The following is an 18,618-nucleotide window of genomic DNA, read 5'->3' as shown; positions in this document are numbered from 1 at the left end:
GATGTCTTCAGAAAATCTCTATCCAAGATATTTGAGGGTAGAGGTGGAAAGAGAATCTCTTATTACCCACGGTCTATGATAGTGATGGCGAACCTTTTAGAGTTTTTGATGATACAAACAGCCCACTACAGCACACATGTCATAGGTTCGTCACCACTGGTCTAGGACCTGTTTGTGGCAGACACAGTGGCCCTTGCTCACTTCTTTTGACATATGGCAGTGACCCCTAGTGGCAGAAAGCAGCACTGTGGTTACTACAATAGCCAAACGGAAAGCAAGAGAGGTGTCAGTGTTTAAGAGTGCAAAACATACAGGGCTAAATGCATGTAAGCCCCAGAAGGGGAAGGCAGGAGCTGAGGGGTAAGAGAATAGAAAATTCACATGGTTAAAAAAAACCAGAGAACCAAAGAGGTATGGGCAAGAAAGGGGACCGTGTGAGGCTGGTCAGGGAAAGTGGCCCAGGGCTACCTCAAAGTGCAGGTACGTAGCCATCGTCCTGTGCGAGATTAGCTGGCTGCTGTCTCTTGGTGGAGAGGGAAAAGCTTGGCCTGGTCCTCAGCCTCATAGCCACATGGCAGGTCGCTCCTAAAGGAAGACACACACCCAGTCAGCTTCACATAAAGGAAAACATTCCTGTCATGGACAGTGCCCTGATAGCATTCCTGAGAGATAAGGAAGGGAAGGGTCAAGGCCTACTCATGCCAATACAGGGAACTACAAGGCCAGGCTGATGTAAATGACTTGCCCAAGGTCACAACGTTCCCAAAAGGAGGAGAAAACCACTTTATCGGGTGTGCATGGCCCCATAACTTGATTGGGAAGAGGCCCCAAAGGGGACTAGAAGAGGGGACAATGTTCAGCAGAGACGAGGGAATGCCTGGATCTCCCTGATAACCCAGGGAAGGCAGGAAGATTCTCATTTCCTCCTCACCCACCCCCACAGAGGCTCCAGGGAAGCTCTATCTAAGCAGGACAGAGAAAAATTTAATCATTCTTCTGGTCCCACCCACAGAACCCAAAGAGTACTGAAGAATGGTGTACCTATTGTCGTTGATATCTGTGGCATTTCCTGAAGGGATTGCCAGTGAGGCCATGGTGAGAAGAAAGCAGACAGATGTTAGGAATGGTCTTCCTAGGTCCCTCCCATCCTAAGCCCCTTGTAAAACAAGTCTTCACACTATGTTCTCAGTCATACAAGGCCACACTGTTACTTTGTTTGAGAAAAAGCCTCTTGCCCCTAACTAAGGAGAAGAGAAAGGACCAAGCAGGAAAGATGAAATCTAGACCTGCAAGAGTGGGTATATATCTTTTTGTTTTTTGTTTTTGTGGTGCTGAGGATTGAACCTGGGGCTTGGCGTATGCTAGGCAAGCGCTCTGCCAGGGAGCTGTATCTCCAGCTCAGGTAACTTTTTATCTGAAGCATGTCAGAAGAGTTCAGTTAAACGAGGGTCACTAATTTTTCTCATACTTCTCCACTTGCCCTGGAGATCCCAAAGGCTGGAATTACCCATCATGGTCACTCACCATTGTCCATGTTGGCCTTCTGATATGAAGTCAAGGGACCACTAGAAGATGGGGCTCCACTGCTGGTACAGGAGTTAGCAAAGCTGGATGGTGTGAAAAAGAGAAATGCAGCCTGTAGTATCCATCCTCCACTATTCTGAACACCACTAACCCATGTTCGCTCTCAGCCGTAGAGTCACATAGCCTTCCACATGCCCAGAGAGGACAACAAACATATGGCATGGGCAGGGAGGTAGAAGCCTATCGTATCACAGGTATGATATTGAGGAAGGATTAGAAATGAAGCTACTTTGGAAAGTAATTGAGTCCCAACCAATAACTGACCCAACTCTATGCTTTCCAGGCTTTAGAAGACTTGGGTTGGGACTCCAGCCTATACCCATGGTCACTCACTACACATCTGACGTGGAGCTAGGTGCAGCCTGCAGGTACAAATTCTGGTAGTTCTGGAAAAGGCTGTTGGTGTAACTGATGCACTCAGGGCTCCGGGTGCCATACGGGTTGGTGGGGGAGGATGCCGGATAGTGGCCAGGCCGTACAGGTTTGGCTGTGGAAATGAATATGAGGAAGCTATTTGTTACTCTGAATTTCTCTGATCTTAGAGGTCTTTTCACAGAGCTTGGACTGAGTTGCTTACAAGATAATTCATCACTTTTTTTTTTTGAGACGGGGTCTCGCTATGCAGTTCAGGCTGGCCTTGAGCTTACTTTGTAGCCCAAGCTGGTCTCGAACTCGCAACGATCCTCCCACCTCAGCCTCCCAAGTGCTGGGATTACAGGCATGAGCCACCATGCCCGGCCATCACTTATTTTCTTGGCAATACTTGGAATTGAACCCAGGATCTCACATGTTAGGCAAGCACTCTACTGTGGGGCTCCTGTCCCAGCCCTTTGTGCTCTTATTTTTGGATATAAGGGAAAGCTGAGCACTAGAAGCAATACTCTAGTTGCATGGCACATGGGAAGTTGCCTGGCTTGCTCCTGGTGGTAATCCCAGCTTGCCTGCGACACTCACTCACCAATCTGGGCAGAATGGCCTCTCTTGCCCGAGCTCTTGTACCGTACAGCCTCCTTGATACGGTCCACCTCCTGCTGGTACCGGCGCTTATCCTTCATGGCACCCTCCTTGGCCTCCTTCAGTGCACCCTCCAGGGCCTTAACTCTCTCAGCCGTAGCCCTAAGTCGTTTTTCCAGTTTAGGAAGCTCACAACGCAAATCTGCATTGTCACGTACCAGCTGTGGGGTGTCCAAAGAGAAGAGGTCCAAACAAAGGCAAGTAACCCAAGACAGTCAAGGGGAAAGTGTGGAGGAAGGGGTGAAGAGAAAAGAAAAGTCAGGAGTCAGAGAAGATGGAGGCCACATTGTTTCTGTAAAAGATCTCATTCCCTTTATGCAATGTGGTCTTCCATTTAGTTTTTTACTTCTACCTACACCGTTTCCTAGCCTGCAAAACCTGCCATTGCTGCTATAGGCCAGAAGTTTTCTTTTTCATTTTTTGAGACAGGATCTTATTGGGTAGTGTAGGCTGGCCTTGAGCTCACCCCATAGCCCCGGCCATCCTTGAACTCATGGCAATCCTCCTATGTTAGCCTTCTAAAAGCTGGGATTACAGGTGTGAGCAACACTGCCCGCCTATCCCAGAAGTCTTAACAGTGCCGGGTCCCCTTCTCTATCTGGCCTGGAAACTTCCCTCCACCATATCTCATAGCTTGTGCCAAACCTATAGCCCCAGGGTCCCCATGGGGATGAGGCATCCCTTCCCCAAAGATGGCTGCATGGGCATGCGAAGTGCAGGGCAGCTAGGGGTGGGTAGCAGTGTAAGACATGGATGTGATATGGAGGAAAATGAGCGTAAGTAGGTGCAGTGCAGAGCAGGAGCAGAAGCTGTAATTCAGAAGCCTCCACATATATCCACATACACACCATGCCCCATAGGAAGGAAAGAAAATGTTTGCAGTCTCACAGACATTTGCACTCATTACTCTGACGCTGAAGGACTTCCTGGGCTGTCTCTCCTCCTTTAAATTAAGCTAGAATGTGGAAGCAACCACCTTGCTCTCTCTGACACTTCTCTATAATGACTGGGGGCACCACAATGTACCAAAGGAGCAGGGCCTTGGGGGATTATCAGGCACACTAACAGAGCATGAAACAGTGTTTTTGCTGTGACAATAGTTTGACTTAATTGGTAATACAGTTGCAGCCTTGACTATGAAGATTCTATTAGCTGAGAACTTTCTATATCTCTCCTTTTTCTTCCCATCTCTGAGGTAGGACATAATAGTGTGTCCTCCATCCTTTGAGGGGACAGTTTTTGGTCTCTGGGATTTAGAGGGAGAAATGGAGGCTTCAATGAGAGAAAAAGATAAGCCTCTGTTTGTTTTTTTCTTTTTTTATTGGTACCGGCGATCGAACTCACGACTGCCTGCTTGCAAGACAGGCGCTTATGCCACTGAGCTAAATCCCCAGCCCCTATTTGTTAACTTTTAAGCAATTTAATAGGCATTTGGGCAGAAAGGTAGAGTGAACATACAAGAATGAAAACAGAATGGCACAACTATTAAAAATATTTCCTGGCAGTGTTTCAACCTTTTTGCAATGTTACAGTTTTATAGTAAGGGAAGGAAAGAAAGATGTAGTAAATAAAATCAGTAAAGTCTGAAGATTACCAGGGGACTGAAGGTTTGGGAATTTTTCATGACAAAAATATGTAGTATTTACTGTGTAGGCTGGGCACCTCATTGGGAGGAAAAGAAAGTAAAGTTCTAGGTACTGAGAATGTGAGTTTATCTGGAAATTTAAGGTAGTCTCGAGAAGAAGGGAAAGAGGTCTGGGTTTTTCTTTTTTCCTTTCCTTTTCCGCTGCACTGAGGATTAAACCCAGAGCCTAGGCAAGTGTTTTACCACTGAGCTACACCCTAATCCCAACAGAGTTAGGGTTTCTTTTATGAATCAATTGAAAGAACCAGCTGACAGACCATTGAGCCTGGCTCAAGGCTCAACTCCTTGGTGCTAGTGTGGGTGCTCTGCTCTGCACACACCAAACATTTCCTGTCCTACCCTTCTACCTCCCCAGCCCACACCTTTGACACCCAGTCAGCCAACTAAGGAACCGCAGCAGCAGGGAGGGTGGCAGGGAGGCAGGAACTTTTAATAAGCAAGCATTTTCACTGGCCCCAAACAGAGGCTGATTTGACATTATTTCATGTTCTGGATTCCTTCCCCAAGGCTAGCAGATAGAGGTGTCTCCATAAAAGAAAGCTCAATTCTCTTGCTTTTCTCATCTCCCTGCTTTCTCTCTGGCTAAAGTCTGATATATACTCTTTGCTTTTGTGCATATATATATATTTTAATTTTCTTTTTGTGGGGCCAGGGATAGATTCTAGAGCTCCACACATGCCAAGCCCTACCCCTCTGCTATCCAGCTCCATAATTCTTCAACTTCTGTCCATTTCAATGTCCTCTAAAGTAGGCCTGAAGAATTCATTTCTAGCAGAGGTGAGTCAGGAACTTTGAGAAACGAAAACAGGCATGAACCAAAAAGCAAGAAAAAAGTAGGCCGAAATATGATAGAAAGAAAGGACTAGTAGGTGAAGTAAAAGAGAAAAGTAAGGAAAATATGTAAGTATATTTTCCTGAATCCAAGGAGCCTCCAAGGATTTTGGGAATCAGAGACCTGACCTCAAAAGTTCACCCCTCATCTGGGCTCTTACCTGTTTGTGAACCTTTGTAAGCTGTTCCAGGTTGTTCTCAAGAAAGGAAATCTTCTGCTTTTGTGAGTGAATCCCCCCACTGTCTTCGGGCTCCATTTCTGCACTCTGATTAGAGATAGAGAGGAAGATGTGGTTGTCCTGAGGCCAAACAGGCCCCACAGGAGCACCAGGGCTAGAGGAAGCTGAGGAAGGGCAGGGGTTTTGGGGTTGGTACAATCCAGAGGGTCGCACTCACTTTCTTGACTCGAGTCGTGACGTCTTGAACGAAAAGCTTGCGAAGATTGTGGAGGGTCTGGAGTTCACGAGCCTGGAAATAAGCAAACAAACAAAAAAGGGGTATCTAGATACCATGTTACCATGTTTGTCTTCTCCCTCCAAAATTATTGGAACTTTCAGTCTACACAGTCAAGTGAGTTACTCATCTTGAAAAGATGTGACTTTGTTATGCAATAGGGCAACGATGGCAAATCTTTTTAGAGCTTTGAACAAAAGCTGGTTCTGGCACACATGCCCTAGGTTTACCAGCACTGCCATAGGCTAATTGCCAAAGATGGGAGAAGCAGGGTTAGGAAATAACTGGGGGTGGGGAAAGGAGAATGAAGTCCTCTCCTCCCGTTTACTTGGCACAGAAGAAAATCACTCACAACTGTCTCCTCCAGACCCTTGAGGTCCTGCTTGGACTGCTCATGTCGCTCGTACAGAAATCTGCAGCAAGAGAAATAAGACAGAAAGAGTCCTCAGGACTCTCCTTCCAACCCCTTCCTCCATTCCTTTGATCTCTAGTCTACTATAATTTATTATATAAGTTACTCATGTTTACTGTGCAAAACTTAGGAAAGAAATTAAAAAGAGAACTAGGAAATTTTTAGAAAGGTCAGGATTTTACTATTTATAGATTAAACCACTATGGTCCATCTTAACAGACCTATTTTGTCTTTTTTTTTTATGGGGGGTGTCTTTTTGAAACAAGGTCTCACTGTGCAGTTTAGGTTGGCTGTGAGCTCACTTTGTAGCCCAGGCTGATCTCGAATTTACCATAATCCTCCTGTCTCAGCCTCCCAAGAGCTGGGATTACAGGCATGCACCACCACACTCAGCTCTATTTCTTCTTTGTACATACATATCTACATATAAACTTTATGAGATGAGGACAACTCATACCATTTTGCAACCTGCTTTCCACACTTCCTAGAACATCACAAGCCTCTTTCCCTAGGTCAGCTGATACTCACCAGCAGTCATTCTTTACTACCCATCAAATTTGCTTCCTGTGAGTCATATTACAGCTATACATGCAGTGTGCCTTTACAAGCACATCTGTAAGCACATCTGTACAGAGTGCGGAGCCTATGTGGCCTTGGGCCTGCTGGCAAGCCCATCACTCACGTCAGCTCCTGAAGCTTAGTGCTCTTCTCATGTTCTTCATTCTTCAGCTTCTCATAGTCAGCTTGGAGTTTCTCCAGCTCTAATTGGAGCTTTTGATTCAGGCTATGAAAGGTATTGAGAGAAAAAAAGATACTGATGAGAAGTCGGGGGGTGAACAGACTCTCCTACATTTGTCTACTTCTTGTGTGAGTGAGCCTTGTTAGAACCGACGCATCTCAACAAAAGCAACCCAGAGGCATCACAATCTCTGACTTGAAATTATTCTACAGAGCCACTGTTACAAAAACAGGTACTGGAAAAAAACGAATAAATGGATCTGAGGATTAATGAATAGATGAGAAGATGCTAAAACAACTCCAAAAATACTCAGCCACCTTATCTTTGATGCTGGAGTCAAATACCATCACTGGGAGAAAGATAGCCTCTTTAATTTTTTAAAATTTCATTTATTTATTTACTTATAATTGGCACCAAGGTTCGAACTCACAACCCTGCCCTTTCCAGGCAGGTGCTTGTGCCACTAGCTGTATCCCTGGCAAAAGATAGCCTCTTTAGTAACTGATATTGGAAAAACTGGCTTTCCACATGCTGCAGATTAAAACTAGATCCATATCTTTCACCATGCACTAAACTAAAATTGAAATGGATCAAAGATGTAAATACTAAAATAGAAACACTAAATCTGCTACAACATTGAATAGGTAGAACTTTTAAAGACATTGGTATAGTCAAAGATTTTGTGAATAAAACCCTGACTGTACAGGAAATACTACAAAGAATCAACAAATGGGATCTCATCTTATTAAAAAGCTTTTGCACAGAAAAAGAAACCAATAGATCAGTCGAGACAACCCAAGCTGGGTGTGGTGGCCCATCCCTAAAATCCTAGCACTTGGGAGGCTGAGGCAAGAGGATTGTTGTGATTTTGAGGCCAGTTTGGGCTACAAAGTGAGCTCAAACTAGCCTGAACTGCAGTGACACTATGTCTCAAAAAAGACCAGAGAGAGACAGAGAGACAGAGAGAGACACAGAGAGATAATCCACAAAATGGGAAACATTTTTTTGCCAGTTGTTCCTCAAAGGAGTAATTTCTAGAATATATAAAGAACTCAAAGAAAGCAGACCCCCAAAATTTAAAGACCCAAAACAAAAATGGGCATCTGAAATGAAAGGCACTTTTCAGATGAAAAAGTACAAATGGCAAATAAATGGATAAAAAAATGTCCAACATCACTGGTAATTCAAGAAATGCATAATAAAACAATGCTTGAGATTCCATCTCAACCCAGAAAGAATGGCTATTAGCAAGAAATCAACCAGTAACAAATGCTGACAGGGCTGTGGGGAAAAAGGACCCCGTCTCCAGTGTTGGTAGGAGGGTTAACTGGTACAACCACTGTGAAAATCAGTGTGGAGATTCTTCAAAAAACTAGGACTCTTGTGCTCTGGGTGAATGACTTGGAGATGACAATATGCAATGTATGTACCATTGTTGACCCCAATTGACATGTTTTGAAATTTTGCTCTAGTTTTTTCTTCTTCTTCTTTTTATCCTTGAAATAAAATGGATTTAAAAAAAAACTAACTAGGACTAAAGGTTTCATTTGACCCAGCTATTCTCCTTGGTATCTTCCTGAAAGAATTAAAACCATCATAGCACAGCAATACATGACACTCATGTTTATAGCAACATGGTTTCTTTTTTTTTTTTTTTTTTTTTATCTTTTTCGTTTTTATCAGTACCAGGGGTCGAACTCACGACTGCCTGCTTGCAAGGCAGGTGCTTATGCCGCTGAGCTAAATCCCCAGCCCCAGCAACATGGTTTCTAATAGCTAAAATTTAGAAACAGCCCAAAAGTCCATCAACTGATGAACTGATGAAGATGTAGGGTTTTAATCCAATGGAGTACTATTCTGCCATAAAGAAGAATGGACTTGACATATTTCTAGGTAAATAGATGCGTCTGAGTCAGGGATAGCTCAGCAGCACAGTGCCTGCCTGTTAAGTGTGGGGTTGTGAGTTCAGTTCCTGAAACAAACAAACAAAATGGAAGTATCTGAGACCATACTCTTAAGTAAAATAAATCAGACATACATGTTCTATTATCACATAATTTCTCTGGTATGAGAAATTGAAAGTATACATAAGGACCAAAATGCATAATAGATATGAAACAGGAAGCAAATGTTCAAACAGGAAGGGGAACTAGGACAGGGAACAGAGAAAAGGAGGGGACAAAAGAAGGGGAAAAAATGGAAACAAAGCTTTTATAAATAAGGAGGGAAGAGGGGTTGAAGGGAAGGAAACAGGGAAAAAAGGAGAATCAACATATATCATATACAGGTACAAATTCACTATGGTGAATATGATCATTATGTATAGCTAAAATGTACCAATAAAGTTAATTAAAAAAAAAAGTTCAACTAGCTTATCTGGGGAAACAGGCTGTGAAGATAGCTATGGAGGTGAAATGCAACTGGAGTCCTGTGATGCTTTGTTGTTTCACTAACATTGCAAATCTAGGGCCAGAGTTCTGATCATAGGTTCAGAGGCTAGTGGTACACAGTGTAGCATCTAGAGGGGGATCTCCTTCTGAGGATGAATTGTCAACCCTAAGGTCTTGTTTTGAGGTCCTATATCATTTCCAGGGTTTTGTTGGATTGGGTTTTATTACCTTTTGTGTTGTTTGATTATGTCAAATCCAACGGTAGGAGCAGCAATTTCAAAGACAGCAAGACATATTATAGTAGCAATTTTGGATTTACTATTGGCTTATTTTGAAGTCCTCAATTGCATTCATTGTTTTGCTTTTATTGTTTCTATTCTATTCTGTCTGATTTTTACTATGTCTGAAGTTATCTGCAGCTATTTTGAAGACATCAAAAGGCATTATGGTAACTATTGTGGATTTTGTAATTTTTTTTTTTTAAACTTTTTATCGGTACTGGGGATCGAACTCATGACCACCTGCTTGCAAGGCAGGTGCTTATGCCACTGAGCTAAATCTCCAGCCCAATTCTGTAATGTTTTGAAGTGCTATATCTTTTACACTGGTTTGTTTTGATTGGTTTCATTCTGTTTTATCTTCTTAAAAAAAAAAAAGCTGACACTTCTACCTTCACCAACCCATACCACTGTCTCCAGGACAGTAAGGAACCCTGAGCTCCCTTAAGGATAGGGACTAGTCTTTATGCTTTATATGTCCTGGAGCCGCACTGCAAAGTTATGTCACTGGTAGAGAATGACATGTGGAAGTTAAAGAACCCAATCCCAAAGGAGAGTGAGCACAAGAAGATAAAAGGACCCAGGATAAATGACATCCACTCTCTCAGATCCTTACTCTTTGAGCTCATCAATGGTCTTCTGCTTCTCGTTAATCTCATCCCGGAGCCGGGCCAGCTGCCGGTGATGGGCCTCCCGATGACTCTCCATCTGTAGCTCCAGGGCCTTCTGAAAACAATCCACATCAAGTTCAGAGCCAGACTCCCAACCACAAGTTCTATGAAGGCTAGCACAGCCCTCACCCTACCAGGCCCCCGTCACCCCTGCGCCTTCCCCACTCACCTTCATGTCATCTGCATCCTGTGTGTCTGGCTCCTTGTCCTTCAGAGCCACTTCATGCACTGTTTCTAAGGGAAAAAGGGAAGAAAGCCTGTATCAAACCTACCTCCCACAGAAAGAACTTCATGTAGAGACAGAGCTCCGGGCAGGGCAGGGAATAGACCACAGGATGCTCTTCAGGGTTAGGACAGTCCAATATGATATGATAGGGACAGAGAAGATGAGAGGGATTATGATTCACATATAGCTACATGCAAAAGCTTAGCTAAATGGCACGAGTTCTCATCTGCTGTTCAGGCTGATCCTTTGGGTCAGGGGCTGCTGGGTGGTTTTTTCTGAGGTTTGTGACTTTTCCTCCCTGTCCCCTGGGATATTAGGTCCCGGAATGGGATGGAGGTCTATGAGGGCCTCACCCTGGGCCTGGAGCTTGGCCAGTTCATCACTCAGGGAATCATAGGACTCCTCCAGGTGCCGCTTCTTCAGCTCCACACTCTGCATATATTCCGTAAGTGAGCGGATCTTGGCTTCATGCTGGTGGAATAAGGTTGGCAAGAGAAAGGACACGACTGGAGCAAAGGATACAACCCCAAGCAACACATGCCTCTATAAACCAGCTCTCCTCCCAAGTTCTCCCCTCCACTGTGTCTTTCAGAAGGATAAAGCACAGAGACTATTCCTACAGAGTCTTTCTTTAGACTCTCAGCTCGGAGGACAGCACTCCCTTACTTATTTGGTTAGATCTTCTCCTCTGCCACCCTAGCTCTTCTGTCCATGATCTCAGTTGACCCTGGGATGCTGACATAAAGGTTGCATGCTGGGAGTTTTCTCCATAACCCCAGAATAGTCTTCTTTCTCCCATGGCACCCAAACACTCTCAACATCAGGCACTCACCTGTGAGATAAGGAGCTGGCAGGATGAAAGCTCCCGCCCAGTCACTTCCATCTTGCGGTGACACTCCACCTGCAGGTTCTCCAGCTGCCGACACCTCTTGACCACTGACTTGACCTCTGATTTAATTTTGCTGATGTAGAGTCTGGCCACAGTGAACTCCTCCTCAATGGCCCCACTGATCTCCACTGGCTGAGGGTGGGCAGAGAAGGAAAAGCTGCTTCCCTGCTGCAAAGAAACCATAACCCACTCCCTTCTACCTTTTGCCAAACCCACATACAGAGACTCAGGTGATATGGATATTTCCACTAGTGACTTTCCATCACATGGTATTTTATACTAATGCCCTTGATCTGCACTTAAAGATTTAACTCCTATAGTCTTCTTCCTCCACCTTAAAGAACAATATGGTTTTCTTTTTTGAGTCAGGGTTTTGCTTTGTTTGCCCAAACTGGTCTCAAACTCCTTAGCACAAGCAAACCTCCTACCTGAACCTCCAGAGAAGCTAAGACTACAGGTGTCCACCACCATGCTCAGCTTGGTTTTCTTTTCAAGACAAATAGATCTGCTTGATCACCCAGGTCCCTCATTCTCACCTGCACATTTTTGCACATATCTTTCTTAACCCTCCCACCACTAGACCATGCTATTTCATCTTTTTCTAAAACTGTTTAATCACTTTAATGTATATATGATACATATTCACAAAATTTATACAACTTATGCCATATCAAAATTCTTACAGTACACATATATAATACTAGCAGTTTACGAGTTTATCTTTATTGCTTATTTGTATACTTTGGAATATATATATATATATATATATATATATGTTTTTTTTTTTTACATTTTTTTTTCTTTTTTCTTTTTACCGGTACCAGGGATCAAACTCTTTGGAATATATTTTTCAGTTGAGCCTACACAAACCTCCACTTGGTTTCCTAAGTCTAGTCTGAAACTATGTTTCCTCACTCTTTGGTCCATCAGTCTCAGCATTCTAAAGGGGCTGGCTGGCCCCTCCTTGATTCTCCTACCAGCGTGCAAAGTAGGAACAACCTGCACAGGACTGCTGTCTCTCCCACTCACCAGCTTAATCTCGCCGTTGCCCACGATGACACTGAACTCACTCAAGTCTTTCATCAGCCCATTCAGCACCTCTGCAATTCGCTTTCGCTGGTGTCCACTGACCTCCTGAAGCCGTTGCAACTCAGACTCCAGAGACAGCATGGTGGCCTGAGGATAGTCCTCATGTCATTCCCACCACCATTCTCTTGTTCACCTCCCCACTTCAAGCATGACCCTGAGGGCTTCCACAGGAGGAACATAGGCCCTACAGGAGTGTTTGGAAGACAGACAGACCAGCAGGGTGAAGTACAGTAGCAGAATGAGAAAGCATCATGACACTGGTCTACAGTGCACACATGAGAACACCACACACCTTGGACACAGAAGGCGTGTTGAGGTCAGAGCCCTTGGAATACTTGTAGGCCACTCACCACCTTCTGGGACAGCTCATCCACCAGAAGCTGGTTTTGCTGGCTCTTTTCCTCCACCTCCTGGGACTTCTGGTCATAGTTCACTGCCAGCTCTTCTAGGGCCTGCAGTACTTCCTTCACCTCATCCTTCGCAGCATCATTCTCTGACTGCAGGTGGCTCAACTCCTGCTGGACCTTCTCATTGTCTCCTCGAGTGGACACCAGCAGCTTCACAGGAGAAGGGGTATGTGAGGGAGTTGTTATGAATGATCACATGCAAGGCCCCTGAGTCTAGGGAAGCTGAGCTGCCACCTAGCGAGTCTAGAAGCAGCCATCAGACCCACAGGAATCAGGAAACAGAATGGAGAAGTACCTGGACACCAACATCTGGGCTTCAAGAATAGCCCCAGTGAAGTTCCCAGACTCCAGTAGATTTGGAGGGTGACTAGCTCTGAGCAGAATGTCCTTTCTTTCATCAGATTTTATTTAAAGAGGTCTTTTCATATCTTGCAGGAATGAATACAAAGCCCTTTCCTCCTGCATCTTTTCCCTTCCCATTACCTCCTCCTGGTCCAGCATCTGCTGCTTGAGTTTCTCAATGAGCTGGCTCTGCTGGTTGATCTCATCATCCTGTGGAGGCAAAGGGGCCCTGGTGAGAGAAGCTACTCCTTCCAGTTTGGAGTTCTGGAACAGGGGTAGAAGTAGAGGTAGGATCCTGAGCAAAATCCAAACAGTTTAGGTTTTGAGCTAGAAAGCTCAAATACTAAACAGATGTTTTTTTTCTCACCTTCTTTCCCTGACTCCAGTTCTTACCTTTAAAATCCTTTCTCCTAGGAAGTTAATATAACCTTGATAGTACATAGCAAAAGCCTTTATTTATTTTGTGTGTGTATGTGTGTGTGTACATGTGTGTGCTACTGAGGATTAAACCCAGGGTCTCTGCACTCAGATACAACCTCATCTTTTTTAGTGGGGGGAGGTGGAACAGGGTCATGCTATATAGCCTAGGCAGACCTTAAACTCATGGAAATCTTCCTGCCTCAGCCTCTGCAGTGCTGAGATTATAGGCATGTGCCACCATGCCTGGCATCTTTTTTATTATTTTATTTTGAAACAAGGTCTTCCTAGATTGCTCACACCAGCCATAATCCTAATTCTTCTGTCTTACTCTCTTATGTAGCTGGGATTACAGGCATGTGCCACTGTAACAGCCAGTAAAAGCTTTTAAATATTCATGTCCTTTAACTAGAAATCTCATTCTAACATTCCCTTTTAATCCAGTCATTCAAAAATTAAGTCTTAAAGCCAGCATTTCAGAAACTGAGAACTGCTGCAAATTTGAGCCAGTTTGGACTACACAATGAGTTCAAGGTCAGATCCTGTCTCAAGAAAAACCCTAAGTCTTAGCCAGGTGTGGTGTTGCAGAAGGCTGAGGCAGGAGGATTGCAGGTTCAAGGCCACCCTAAGCAGTTTAGCAAGACCACATCTACAAATGAAAAACAAAATTGGTGTGGTGGCACATGCCTGTAAGTAATCCCAGCACTCAGGAATCTAAAACAGGAGGATTACCATGAGTTCGAGGCCAGCCTGGGATTCATGTGAGAAACTACCTCAAAACACACAAACAGGAAAGGGCTGGGGACATAGCCCAGCACTATAGCACTTGTGTAGCATGCATGAGTTCCTGAGTTCAATACTCAGTACTGAAAAGAAAAAAAAAAAAAAAAAAAAAGAAGCAAAGTCTTATACATAAAAGATAGTCATTAAAAAACAAACAAACAAACAAACAAACAAAAAAAACAGAAAAAGGGGCCAGGAATTTAGCTCAGGGGTGTAAGTACCTGCCTGGCAAGCATGAGATCATGAGTTTGAGTCCCAGTACAAAAAAAAAAAAAGATCATCATTTCCAATACCAAAAACAGAAACTGCAAGGCTTGTAATAAGTGAATGGCTAAGTATATTTCCATAGATGGACTCTTAGGCAACCTTTTAAAAAGCATTAAAAAATGCCAGTGAATTAGAATATTGTTCATAATATGCTAAATGAAAAAAAAGTGCATGCAAAAGTCATACATTCAGCTACTTCAACTGCATAGTACATTCAAAAAGAAAAGCAAAATGTTATCTCTGAAAAGTACAGTGGTGGATGATTTTAATTTTCTTCTATATATTTTTACTTACTTTCTACTTTACAATAATGAATGGTTATCCCTTTTAAATCAGAAAAAGACAGGGCTGGAGATTTAACTCAGCCATGTAAGCACCTACCCGGCAAACACAAGATCATGAGTCTGATCTGAATTCGGCACCAAAAAAAACAAAAACCAAACAAAAAAAATAAATCAGAAAAAGGTGGTATAAGCTAAGTGTTTCAGTCCCCTGTCTTTCCATTCCCTGTGCCCTCACCTTGTCATCCAGCTGCTTGTAGAGGCGGCGGATCTCCTCCTCGTATTTCTGCCGCTCCTCAGGTGCAATGCGCACCACGATGGACGAGTTATCATTCACAGGAGTCTCCTCACACAGCTCTGCTCCCAGGGTTGCATCTTCCCCAGCCAGGCGCTCAGTCTCAGGCACATTCTCTCCTGACAGAGGGGCAGAGCAATGGGAGGGACGGAGAAGAGAAAGCTGCGTGCAGAACCCTTGGTCTTTCATTCCTCCACGCCAAGCCCTTCAGGGCCTCATCTCTTTTCCTGGAGAACCGTCCTCCCTAGGGGGTCGGCCCTCCCCTCCTGACTGCTGCACTGCACCCCCCAGAAGCAAAGTCCTCCTTCCTGGAAACTGGCCTGGCCTTACACACATCCAAACAGTGCTGTGCCCATGCTGTCACCTCCTCCCACCCCACTGGGTGCCCCTCTCACCACTGCGCCAGCGGCTCAGCTCAGCCTCCAGTTTTGTGATTGTTTCCTTCTGGGCCTTGGTCTTTTCCTTTTCCTTCTCATATTTCTTCTTCCACTGCTCGGCAGTCAACTCCAGATTCACTGAGGCAGTGTTCTTAATGGTTTTTGCCCTGGGTGAAGACAAGAGAAACAAGGAGATGTGACCCACATTGGCTTGGGTGACACTGGCAGGGACGGCCTCAGGGGCTGAGATGGGAGCTAGGCACCAGAGCTCCCTCAGGGGGCTCTGCCACTGACCGCTGCCCAAACATCAGGGTGGACTTGGTCTCGGCATCATTGTAACTAGATGGTGAACAGCAGATGAACATGGTCGTCCGGCAGTTTCCTCCCAGAGAGTCCTGGAGGATCCGTGTCATTTTGCTGTCACGATACGGAACATAGCTTTTCTGGGAAGGAGGGAGACCATGAATCAGAAAAATATATTCAACAGGGGGTCAGAAAAAAATGATGAAGACTGGGAACTGAGAAACTCATAAGTTGGGGTATCAATGGAGGCAAGCATGAGGAAAAGGTGGGGTTAGAGGGCAAAGTGCACCCAAGGAGCTCTTACGGTGCCCTCAGCCAGTGCAGAGATCACATTTCCCAGGGCAGACAGTGACTTGTTGATATTCTTTGCTTCATCCAGCACAGCTCCCTCAGCTCCAGTTTTGCTGACCTGCCAGGGCATTAAGGGATAAGTGTGTCATGAGCAGTTGTAAAGACTGTTACCAATTCTCTCCAACTTAGGGGGCCCAGTTCAAAAAGAGGGGAGAGAATGAGAAAGAGGGCAAAGTAAAAGATGCTTGACCAGGACCAGAGAAGACCCTTCTCCATCCCCCTAAACTCTCTCCCCAAACCCCTCATCATGTTATATATTTCTATTTACATGAAATATTTGGGGTAGTCAAATTCAGATGGAGAGTAGATTAGTGGCTACTAAGGAACAGGTGGCAGGGAGTGAGAGAAGCAACTATTACTGTGTGATGAAAGTGTTCTGAAATTATATATTGGGGATGGTTGTGAAACCTTGTGAACATACTAAACCCACTGAACTGTACTCTTTAAAACAGTGAACTTTCTGGTATGTGAATTGCTATGGCTTGTGTCTAGATGTGTCTCCCCACCACCACCAAAGCCTCATTCTGTCATGGGAGCAGGCCTTTTGAAGGCAGCTGAGTTTAGCGTTTGTGATTGGTTCATTATCTTGCACTAGGATTGACACTGTGAGTGCTGTACCTGCTTAGGGATAGGTAGCAGGCATACAATAATGCCCCTTTTCCCTTTTTGCTCTTGTTGCTTACAGCCTTCCTCCATTTTGGGTGTTGGGGATTTTGTCCCAGCAATGAGAAAAAAGTAACCAATATATGAATTCTATTTCAATTTAAAAAGGTTTGTTAAGGCTGGGCATGGTGGCACATGCCTGTAATCCCAGCACTCAGGAGGCTGAGGCAAGAGGGTCACCTTGAGTTCAATGCCTGCACTACAAAATGAGATCCTGTATCAACTAAAAAAAAAAAAAAAACAAAAAAAACAAAGTTTTTTAATAGAAATAAAAGACACCCCCTCCAAGGCTTCCTTCCCTACCCACCTCACCCTACCCCTCAGGACTCCCAACCTTCTCACTCCCTGCCAGGTCCACGAGATACAGCTTCCCACTGAGCTTCTGCTCTGTTTCCATGTTCTCCTGCTTGATGTTGATGAGGAAGATGCTGTGGCTTCGAGAACTATGTTCATTCATGTCTGCAGGAGCAGGGGAGAAACAGGACTGTATCAACCCTTCTGGAAATGCAGCCCTCATCCCCAGCTTCGCCAGCTGCCATTCCTAAGCAAGAGAGAAGGGGCCTCTGAGCCAGCCTGCCCCCTCATCTCCCAGGCAGTGGGCTACAGGGGCCACAGGCCCTCTGGATGACATCTTCCTTGCTCACTGGCCCACAAGGGGCATAGAAGATAGGCAGACCACCAGACTCAAGGGTTCATCCCTACTCACTGGTGACGGCCACATGACGATTCGATTTCCCCTCATCAATCACATCCAGTATCTCCTCGGGGCTGGACACAAAGCGTTCAGTACAACCCTGTAGTGAGAAATGGACAGTGACCCATAACCGCTGATCTGCAAATTAAACTGCCGGCTTCTCTTTTCCAAGTCTCCAGACTTCCCTGGCCTCCTGGCATATCTCACTTTCCCAAGCTTGAACTCACGCTCCCCTCTTCCTCCCTCCCCCCACTCGCTATACACTAGCCCTGTGTGGTGTCCGCCCCACTCTCACCTTGACGAATGGTACCCGGTTCTTGTCCTCATGCACAGACAGGTTTGTTTTGGTCACTGAATCAAGAAAATGCAGGATGAGTAAGGCTAGCACTTCATCCCCCCCTGCCCCGGCCCCTGCACTCTGCACTCCACTCAGATGGAGATTTCTTTTTTGTGCTAAAGGGAGGTTGACTCCCTGGTGAACACTGCATTCCATGTTCATGCTAAACACTCAGCACTTCTCACCCCTCCTCCTTGTCTTTAGGGCTCCAGTTCCAAAACTCCTGCTCCTGTAAAGCTACATATGTATGAGCCTGGACCTTAATAAAGCTCATCTTTTGACTCTGAATTGTTGGAAATTCTTGGGGAGTGGAGCCCAAGGACACAGGTATATCCTATGGGCCAAACAGCAACCAACCCTCAAGCCCTCTCAGCCACCCTAACCCACTCAGGGTATATGCTCACCATCCAGAAGGTCACGAATCTTATCCAGGTAAATCTCAAAATAAGAAACCTGGTTAGGAAGAAAGGAGTCTGAAGTGAGGAGAACTTATCTTAAACCTAATACAGGGATCTCAAACTAACAAGACCCTTCAAAGGGTGAAGGCAGATAGGAAAGAACAAAAGAGAACATCTTGGTGGAGAAGAAATGAGGTGCCCAGAGGGGAGGGTAGAGGTGGGGGCCCCAGCATCTTCAGTGGGTTCATTCTAGATTTCTTCCTCCCAGTCCCATCTGTGGATGCCTAGCTTTCCTGTCTTGATCACCTTGATATGGAACTCAAGGTTCTCATCCATGGAGTAGATGTGGTTGAAGATGTCCCTGGCAATCCGAGGAATGATTCCCATAAGCTGGGGGTCATGCAGCTTTCCCTAAGGGGAGAGGGAACAATGAGACAATTCAGAGGTTTGCAGGGGGACACAAAGAGGTGATACAGAATAGC

The 18,618-nt window shown here is 45.0% G+C and overlaps 1 protein-coding gene across 3 annotated transcripts in view; it reads right to left on the bottom strand.

Moving 5' to 3' along the window:
• Kif5a (kinesin family member 5A) overlaps positions 1-18,618 on the bottom strand; it is a 39,769-nt gene that overhangs the window by 3,023 nt on the left and 18,128 nt on the right. Inside the window, exons 4-28 of one of the 3 annotated variants that reach the window (XM_063255020.1) lie at positions 18,443-18,547; positions 18,143-18,191; positions 17,697-17,752; positions 17,414-17,501; positions 17,042-17,166; positions 15,998-16,102; positions 15,685-15,833; positions 15,409-15,557; positions 14,957-15,132; positions 13,112-13,180; positions 12,572-12,778; positions 12,162-12,308; positions 11,076-11,300; positions 10,597-10,714; positions 10,187-10,251; positions 9,963-10,072; positions 6,622-6,723; positions 5,880-5,940; positions 5,471-5,542; positions 5,236-5,340; positions 2,543-2,759; positions 1,918-2,071; positions 1,525-1,607; positions 1,042-1,069; positions 469-585 (exon numbers count right to left, since the gene is read on the bottom strand). In XM_063255020.1, coding sequence (XP_063111090.1) covers positions 507-585; positions 1,042-1,069; positions 1,525-1,607; positions 1,918-2,071; positions 2,543-2,759; positions 5,236-5,340; positions 5,471-5,542; positions 5,880-5,940; positions 6,622-6,723; positions 9,963-10,072; positions 10,187-10,251; positions 10,597-10,714; positions 11,076-11,300; positions 12,162-12,308; positions 12,572-12,778; positions 13,112-13,180; positions 14,957-15,132; positions 15,409-15,557; positions 15,685-15,833; positions 15,998-16,102; positions 17,042-17,166; positions 17,414-17,501; positions 17,697-17,752; positions 18,143-18,191; positions 18,443-18,547 — 2,844 coding nt within the window. In that variant the 3' untranslated portion in view covers positions 469-506. The remainder of the gene's footprint in view (positions 1-468; positions 586-1,041; positions 1,070-1,524; positions 1,608-1,917; positions 2,072-2,542; positions 2,760-5,235; positions 5,341-5,470; positions 5,543-5,879; positions 5,941-6,621; positions 6,724-9,962; positions 10,073-10,186; positions 10,252-10,596; positions 10,715-11,075; positions 11,301-12,161; positions 12,309-12,571; positions 12,779-13,111; positions 13,181-14,956; positions 15,133-15,408; positions 15,558-15,684; positions 15,834-15,997; positions 16,103-17,041; positions 17,167-17,413; positions 17,502-17,696; positions 17,753-18,142; positions 18,192-18,442; positions 18,548-18,618) is intronic. The other 2 variants (XM_005006387.4, XM_063255019.1) reach the window with 2 other exon arrangements.

Source organism: Cavia porcellus, unplaced genomic scaffold, assembly GCF_034190915.1.
Source record: "Cavia porcellus strain 051 isolate PalLab524CR breed Dunkin Hartley unplaced genomic scaffold, mCavPor4.1 scaffold_8, whole genome shotgun sequence".
In the NCBI taxonomy this organism is placed as follows: Eukaryota; Metazoa; Chordata; class Mammalia; order Rodentia; family Caviidae; genus Cavia; species Cavia porcellus.
Note: the sequence above shows the minus strand (reverse complement) of the source record. Positions and strands in the feature narration are given on the sequence as shown.